Source organism: Nanorana parkeri, unplaced genomic scaffold (genome assembly GCF_000935625.1).
Source record: "Nanorana parkeri isolate BGI_ZX_2015 unplaced genomic scaffold, ASM93562v1 scaffold457, whole genome shotgun sequence".
NCBI classification, from domain to species: Eukaryota; Metazoa; Chordata; class Amphibia; order Anura; family Dicroglossidae; genus Nanorana; species Nanorana parkeri.
In genome coordinates, this window is record NW_017306725.1 from 632165 (window position 1) to 641775 (window position 9611).

Below are 9611 nucleotides of genomic sequence, written 5' to 3' on the forward strand. Positions count from 1 at the left end.
CCCCCTATGAATAATAGGGGCGCCTTGTTTGCCCTGTCAGAACAGCACATCACCTCGCTCGCAGTCAGGTAATGTTGTGAGCTCTCAGCCCTGCCGCTGTCAAACTGAGAGTCTCAGTGACGGGGCTGAGCGCTCATACGTTTCCTCGATCGTCTGTACGGTCCATCCACTCGGTCTTCTGGAGCTCTGCCCACCAGCCAATGAGAAGAGACCTCACCCCTTCCATCCACCACACGAGGATCTCTGGCTGGGAGTTCGGAGTTTAACGAGGGCTCTTTGGGGATCTCACCAGGGCTCTGAGGGGTCTCACCAGGCTGGTGAGACCCCACAGAGCCCTGGTGAGACCCTACAGAGCCCTGGTTTATTCAGGGCTCTGTGGGGTCTCACCAGGACTCTTTGGGGGTCTCACCAGCCTGGTTAAACCCCACAGAGACCTGGTGAGACCCCACAGGCCTGAGTGGGGCCTCATGTTTAGGTTTCGCCTAAGGCCTCGCAAACTCTAGAGCCGCCTCTGATCACAGGAGTACCAAGCAGCTGGTGCCCAAGGTTGAAGAAGGGCCTGACGCTGGGGTAGGGGAAGCCTTTGCAGAGAACAGCAAACCATCCCCCGGTTTGTTTAATTTAGGTCATTCTGTTATCTTCGGCATGTTGCTTTTTGTTCTGTACAGTAATTGCTAGATAGACATTGGGATATATTCCATTATAGTGCAGTGCACACTGTGGCATCTGAAGCATTAAGAGACTAATGTCACTCTGCATTTCCCCTCTTTTGTAGATCACAGTGCAGAGAGAGAGTGGTTTGGATGTGAGTTCACCAAAGCATGGAAAGGTGGATCCAGATAACACGCCCCATGTTGGTGGAAATACTTGGGCTGGTGGAACTGGTTTGTATTATCTATAATTTAAAATACATCAGTAAGATATCAAAATATACAGTATTGTTTATAAATAACTCTAAAACATAATATGTGTGTTCCATGTATAAATATACCCATTCAAAACAGGCACTTCCCAAAAGTACTCCCCCAGGTGATTAGAGGCCTCACCCCAAACTTAGTCAAAAAACTACACATTATACAACCTAGGTTGTGCTGGGGTTTTTTTGAGGGTACTCATATAGTTATAATTCGTACAATTTTGTTGATGTTCATATAAAAGATTTATTGCATAATTATAAATATTAAAAACAATGCTCATATATATACATGATTCTTATAACCCTAAAATTATTACTACTTTTCACATTTCATAATATTTTATATATAATTCATAATTCATATTTCACTATGTATATTCATAATTCCTTGATTTTCATATGCAGTGTTGTATTGCTTTGTTAGTCCCCTACGCGTTACGCTCGTAGGCTTCTTCAGGGGGATCGGTATAAATCTATTTGTAAATACATGATACATTGTTCATCAACATGTTTATATGCCATTTCATAATACATTTGTAAATCATATTTTCCAGTTTTAAATGTTTCCATTCAGCTATATACATTTATTCTTAGTATGATTGAATTGTACAGCCACTTACCTAGGGGTCAAGTATCATGGAGGGACCTAACACCAGGGGGACAGGAGCAACTCTCATCACCCCCAGAAAGAAACATACGGCGGAGCCACAGACGCACAAAGGGTCCAGGGAAGCTCCAATATCTAAAACATAACCGTGATGATAGATATAATCTGAGTGTTACAGCTTAGTATCCATAGTGATTCATAAGTTTGTGTACCTATATCATAGACTCATCCATTTACCTCTTCGTTATAACCTCAGTTGCACCAATGTGTGTCATAATGACTTAGTTTTATGCGAAATACCCTTTAGTGTCCCATATATTAGTGATTGTTATTCTTTTCAAAAGAGGTGTCAGTAATCTTGGTGTCCCTTTATTTCTTACTGTGTATAGTTATAAATCACCAACCTTTCATGTTATCATTCCTCCTCATATATTATATACTTAATGTGCCATATATATAGATCCCATCCAATGCCCTTAAATTACAGTGTATCTCCTCTCTAATCCTCCCCTTTGTTATATTCCTATTCCACTGCAAGGTGTGCCAATTTGATAACTACAAATCCATTTTGTTAAACAGTGCCCAAAATACCCTCACCAAATTGTACGAATTATAACTATATGAGTACCCTCAAAAAAAACCCTGCACAACCTAGGTTGTATAATGTGTAGTTTTTTGACCATGTATAAATATAATTATAAAAGATGTTTCAACAATGAACAATTAGCCATACGCTATTGCACTGATCAATAATCCTAAATATAGTCAGAAAAAGGACTAGGACTATTTTTACCCTTGGCAGAGGCATACTTTTGTGCACTATTTTTTACTATTTAGGCAACATGCACTTTTATTTAAAAGTGAACTATGGGGTAACCTTTTTTTCCCATAGTTCTCTTCAAGGTCACTGGAGGACATATACTAACGTCCTCCCGTGACCCAAAACTCAACAGCCCGCTATATGCTGGGAGCCCTACATCCAGGACGGATCCCGACAATACTTTCGAGATCCACCCCGCTAGCTAATTGACAGCGGGCTCTGCTTATCTAGAGGCAGAGCCAGCTATGCCGGCCCCATCCGTTCCTCCAGTCCGCTATTTTGCTTTTAAAATAGAAAAAGAGATTGAGGACACAGAGTCCTCAATCTCTTTTTCTGGAGCCCCTGTCATGCATGAACAGGAAGTCTCTGTACTGAGTCTTCCTGTCCATTCATAAACTGTGGATATAGTATAAGTTACTATGTCCACAATCATAAATACTCTCTTTTACACAATTTTTTTTCTGAAATTTTCCTGCAAGACTGTTCTGGCAAGTTTCCCTACTGCTGCTCTAAGTCACTGCCTCCAGCAGGTATCCGGATCGGTTTTCTCCTCGGTAGCGCCTTGGTGGACTGGGAAGAAGATGTGGAGCTGGCCTGTAGTGTGCTCATTCACTGAACCCTGTGTTCAGTGCCTTCCTTGGCACTTGATGCAGCATATATTGTTAACCACAAGGTGCTTTACAAGTCCAGGGCCGTGGTCCATGTATGGAGCCCCAAACCTGAGGACCCCTAAGGGGTATGCTTACCAGAAGGGTGAAGAACAGATGACATGTCCCCACTGACCGCTGTGCGTCTATGGTAAGGATCAACAGCCCCTAAGGTAAGCCTCAGTCAGCCCCCAGAGGTGCCCAGAGAGTAGCCCCAGTTCTCTAATGGGTTAGGTGTGCAACTCTGCTGCCACTTAAGTGCCACATTTTTTGCGGTAGTTTAAAAAAAAAATGTTTCCGCCATTAGTTGTTTCCCTTGTGGCTTAAGGGCCAGGAATTGCATCTGTGCAGCCTTCTTCCCGGGTTCTGTACTGTGCATGCACCCACCATTTTCTCTCCTGACACACACTTCTTGCTGCTGCACAGGCACAAGGGGGAAACCACACTACGGCACAGCACTGCTGTTACAAGTCTGGGTCACCTTGCTGCATACATTGTCTGGCACAGAGCACCCTTCTCATCACTGGCCAGGATTTTCGTGGGGGGAATGCACATGGCTAATCATAGGGTTACTATGGCAAGGTGGCGTGTGGGCCACACAGCCTGATAGTGGCTCTAGCTAGGGTTCTACCTTCTCTGGGGACCCTATTTTTGTTAGTCCCATGCTGTGCTCCTTATCCCCTTCACTGCTAGCACCAGGGGCCCCCTCTGCTCCCTCCTGGGCACCCTCCTCGGGTTAAATATCTAGAGAATGCATCGCCGTTATAGCAGGTTCTGTGTGGGAAATTGCTTATCCCATTGTTACAGCATCTATCTTAGACCTGAAGATCCTCAATTGGTTCCTGTGGATTCAAAAGTTCCAGATGGAATCTCTCCACTCTGTCATTGCCTCCCGCAAACCAGGAGATTGGCCCCGGTGGGCATTAAGGATATATGTTTACACATAATTTTCCCTGCCCACCTGAGTTCTGCTGTAGGCACGTAGCATTTCCAATTTGTTGGATGATATAGACCCTACAGGGCTTCAGATGGATCCTGAACCTCCAGAAATCAGCGCAGGAGCCTTCCCAATGTTTGCAAAACTGTAGTAATACCAGTTTTTTGGTCAGCTGTGTTGCCCAGAAACCATATGGAGTGTAAACCAGTTAGTCATTTTATGCAGCTGAATTTCAGTTAGCAGTAAAATATTAGTATAATGCGCCCCCCAGCCCCTCCTACCCCTAGATAGTAAGGATTTATAGCCTAGTCTTGGTGGATGTAGAGTAGAGCAATACTTACCTAATTCCTCACTCACAGCGGGTCCTCTCCTCCGCTCCCCTCCACACCAAGTATGTGGGTGAACTGTGAACATCCTCATATACAATGCAGAACCACTGGTCCTCCTGAAAATTAGGTAATAAGGCCACACAGGTCATGACTGAATGGCAAGCGAAGAGGAGTAGTGGCCAGTCTTACAGTTAAAAGGAAGCCTGTGGGAGTGAAGATTAAGGTAAGTTTTCCTCTACTTTACACACTAAACAAGCTAAAAAACCTGTCTGGGGGAGGAAGTGGGGTTGGAAGGGGGGGGGGAATGACACCAATATTTTAAAGCTGACTGGAGTCCAACTCCTCCAGTGATGTTATTTATAGTATTTGTTATTTTTCCTAACTTGTAGTAGATCCAATTCCTATCATAATCGTGGTAGTTTTGTTCCCAAACATTCCAACAGTTATTTATTATAAATTAGACATTTCAAAACAAGCATATCAGTACCTCACACTTTGTTTTGACATACTATATATCACATCAGTTATTTTCCTTTCCCTCAGGAGAAATTTGTTATTCAATTAGCATGTATTCAGCACATTGTTTTGCACACGTTTCCTCTTGCAATGCTGGCTTGCTGTCGTGTCTATGCGACACTGAAGCTTCATTCTTACTTTTCCTTTGCCCTACTCATTACTGTTGTCTCTGATCTTAACCAGCATTACAACTCATAATCCTGGGTCTTCACAAGTCAAGTCTCACACCTGTGCAGTGTGCAGCTGGAGGCAGGGGTGCTAGCCTGTAGTTGAGGATCCCGGGCCTGTCGTGTGATCATGTCTATTATGTAAGACATGACTCTAGGAATGCTTTTATTTTAATGATCCCTCACAAGAGTAACCTTTCTATTGGGTCAGTGCCTTCATTTTCACTGATTCATTAGGAAAACAGCTGCTGCAATGTTCTTATCAAGCCTGGATGATCTACTAAGTGTTATGAACTCATTGATCATCCTGCTCTGTATTATTTTTTTCTGTTAATAATGTGTGCAGTCTGCACTAATAGAACAAATTCTGTTCTATTACATTTTTAAAATGTTTATGATTTAGCTGATATTCTTCTAAAATATATTCTGCTTGCATTTTTTGACTTTTTTTTTCTTGAATTTTTTTATATCCTATTCTGTCTTCCACAGTCTTGTACACTTAAACATTTTTATGCAGACATCAAAAGCAGTAATACATAAAAGCAAATGTAGTCGGCAGCTTGTATGCTACTTTGAATGTCTCAATTTGTTTTTGTTATTTTTTTAATCTTTTTATTTACACAGTGCATTTAGTTTTAATCAGCCTTTATTCCTATAGTGTTTCATTTATCACTGCACATTTTCATGCTTTGAGTTTATTGCACAAGAGGACACAAAACCGATTTACAGTGTTGTATTGTTTTAAAGCAGAAGTTGAGAACTGAAGGAAAAACTTCTAATGCTGCCTTTTATGTTGACAAACAGGCAAATGACAGAAGACCTGCTTAGTGCAGCAATTTCCCTTCTGCTTGTAAAATAAAAAGTTGGATCAAAGCCAATTAGTGCGTTACCCTGTCACATTGCCAGTGGAATTCAGTCAGTTTACGAAAGCCTGAAGATCACATTAGAAATTGCAATGCATTCTGACTGCTGAGCTACCTTTCTTATTTTAAAAAGGAGGATCTTGCAAAATTAGGTAAACTGCTGGGCCAGGGAAAGGATGAGGCTTTCAAAACAGACTACCATGTAAGATTAAGAAAATGAATAGTAGCTTCTGAAGCGCAATAACACATCAGTTTTACTTTGGGTGTTGCTTTCTGTTACACACACTTTTGACATTTTTGCTGTGTGATTCTTCCACGTCAGTAATATACTTTCTTACAAAGTGCACCCACACATATTATATATTGTTTTTTAGAGGACAGATAGGGCTATATATTTGTATCACATATGTGTGTCTAACGCCTCACTTAGCACAAATACAAATTAAAAAAAAAGGAAAAAACGTAAAAAAAAACTTTTTTTCCCAGTTTTGATTTGTAGTATTTTTTTTTTAACAAAACCAGCACAGCTAAAAAAAAATGCAATACATACATTCATTTATTTGTCCCTTATTTTTAATTTTTTTACACTTTTCACTATTTTTTTTAATTTATTTACACTTTTCACTTTTTTTATACTGACAAATTTTATTTATTTAATTATATCAGGCAGTCATTGTGAATTAATCTCACTATTACTGCTTGATAAATTAATACATTTTTTTTTATTATCAGGCTGCTTCAAACTTCAGAACAGCCGATAATAAGTTAGTGACACTGATCCTGCAGCAGTTCAGGATTCAGCTGTCAGTGAATGTTTCAGAAAACTTAAACATTCTACTTTCAAGAATAGATACATTATGTGTCTAATACATAACATTTTGTATCTATTCTTGAAAGTCAAAAGATAAAAAAAAAAAAGCCAGTATAGCTTGAGAGAGATATCTCTCGATCTATACGAGCTGTCAGAATGCCGGCAAAAGCCGACGTGTGTCTGCTTTGCTGTGACTCTCAGACACCCGATATTAAGGTATCGGGTGTCTGAAAAAGGTTAACCCTTTCAGTAATGGATCTCTAGATAGTTAGACATCTATTACTGAAAGGTAACCGCTGATTCTCAGCGGTTAGCAGCCTTCTAGTGCAGCAAATAACTCGTCACGTACAGTGTACGTGACGAGTCATTTGGTCCCTTTGTGGCTGGACGTACAGTGTACGTCTCCCGTCACGAAGGGGTTAAAGCAAACCTTTACCCCCTTTCACTAAACATCACATCTGCTTGCAGTGCTGCCTGCTCATATGAAGTCATCTTACTTTCATTAGTTAAAGAAACATTTCTTACAATTACTGATTGTCCACTTCCTTCCTGACTCAGTGAGGCACTAGTGATGTAGCCCTGGCATCCTGCATCACCAGTGTCTTCCTGTGAACTCTCATCTGTAAACTGCAAAATCTCCCATGCTCTTGGTGGAAAGACATTTTTCCCCTCAGATGATCTTCCAGGAGATAGACCCAAAGACACAGAGTTTCAGGAGGTAAGGGGAAATGGATTAATCAGACCTTATTGAAAGATGGGAGGGAATTAAAAATAAGGTATGCAAAGAATAAAAAACCTGTAGATTGTCATTACCAAACATTTCTAATGGTACCTTTGTTTTCATTTTTATGATAAAGGTAAAGTTCCTCTTTAACTAATGGTCTGGTGACTAGTCAACTAGGGGAGCTGCAATACAGAATCACCTCTATCTCTTCTTTCCCCTCCTGTCACATAACTACTTTTTTTTAGTGCTGTGGCATGTGGGTTTGATTTTATTGAAGTGTTTGTAAGCCTACTAGCAAATGTGTCAATTTATTCTCAAGAAGGAAGGCAAGGGGGTGGGGGTCTGACACCATAACATGGTATATCTTTGTTAAGTCTCCCGTGAAGAAAACACCAATACATAAACCAGAACATCGCACACCATTTATTCTGTGGATATATAAAGGAGCACGCATGGTCTTATAACTTGCATAGGTGGCTCAATGGAAAACATTAAGCGGCTATATATGGGTAAGAAAGCATCCAAGTTAGAATTTCATGCAAAGTTCATAGAGGTGATCAGGAAGAATGGTGCGTGAACTCCTAATTTTATTAGTGGTGTTTTCCTCACAGTTTCTGACAGTTACACTTACCATGTGAGTGGGGTTTTGCTAGACCCCCGTATCACTCCTGTACATGAATAAATGCACTTATACTAGTGCCATATAAGTGATTGTCTATGTATGCAGTAGGGGTATCTATCTATGTGCTTAGCATATGTTATCATACAGTGCAATACACCGTGCACTAGGTGTGCTGGTGTGTTGCATTGCCATGCATTCTGAATGGCATCTCAACGCACCTCTTGTGCTTGACTTCAATGCCTGGTACAACAATAACGTGCATTGTGTTGCTACATGGTAAAAAATAAATAAAAATGATGCACTGTTTTTTAAACCGCAATGCAACGAACACTATTGCAGCCTAGCGTGCGTCGCATTGCACTAAACACACAGATAAGCATTGAGAAAGAGAGAGACATAAGCACCATATTTTCTGAAGATACTGCAGGAAACAGTACTAACCATTGTCATGTAAGCCTTTAGATGAATTTATTGCAGAAAACAGTACTAATCATTCTGCCTTAAGCCTTTAGATGATCTTTAAATATGGAGTTGCTGGAAAGATGACATATGAAGTAATGCAGCAGAGGAAGTTCCTGTCATTTAAGGACATACTAAAAAAAATGATTTTGGCAAGTGAGAGCCATTTAACATGGTAACATAAAACATATTGAGTGAATATCTCTTATCACCTATGTATTTAAAACTTGACTTGAAGTTTGTCTTAGGTCTCAGCACTATCAACAGATCACTTTCAGAAATGCTTGCCTCTGCTGTATGCATGCAACATTTAACTTACATTAACCTGCAAAGGTGTTCTTCTCATTAATGCTGTTAGAGCTCAATTTTAAAGTTATTCTTAAGGAACTGGAATAATTACTAGAGGTACACCAAAATGGAATTTTTTGACCGAAACCGAAAAAAAAAAATTTGTCAGGCCGAAATCAAGAAACAGTTTTTTTAAACTTTTTTAAAGAAATTTTTATTGTTATTTATTTATTTCTAAACTTTTTACTTTTTTTTTTTAATTACATATTTTTATTTTTTAACTTTGCTGTCGGGGGCATTGGTGAAATATCAGGGTTCTAAACATACCCCTTATATATCCCTTTTAAAATAGAAAAAGAGATTGAGGACAGAATCAGAGTTCTTCTTTGTGACTTTGTACACCTTTTGTTGCGCCTATCGTTTATGTAGCTGATTCAAACTGACAGTTAATTAGACTATAAAATAAAAATGATCGAAAATCACTATAGTTTCCCATACTATTTCCTTTTTTATGTTACCTCACACCATTTAACATACCTCACATTCTCTTTTTAACATGTCTATAAAGTCTGTGTTGACCCTAAGGTTCACAGATACAGTATATGTGCATAGCACATCATACTATCATACGCCTTCAGAATTATATTATTTTTTGTTTAATATATTTTTATTGTTTTTCACATAGTCACAATTATACAAACTTCATAAAAAATTGTACATCCGTTTATCTCATAACATAAATTATACATATTCTAATTGACAATTGACAAACATCTAATCCATTCCTTTCACTGTCAATCGTTACCTAATCTTCACATTACATTCCCCTCCTTGCTCATATCTACATTCCTCCTCTACTCTCTTCACATCTTCCATTCATTACTCATATCCTCGCCGGGGGGGGG

The 9611-nt window shown here is 39.7% G+C and overlaps 1 protein-coding gene across 1 annotated transcript in view; it reads left to right on the plus strand.

Annotated features, from left to right (window-relative positions):
• Positions 1-9611, plus strand: part of VWA8 (von Willebrand factor A domain containing 8) — a 235770-nt gene that overhangs the window by 199643 nt on the left and 26516 nt on the right. Inside the window, 1 exon segment of the mRNA XM_018560480.1 lies at positions 776-884. Coding sequence (XP_018415982.1) covers positions 776-884 — 109 coding nt within the window.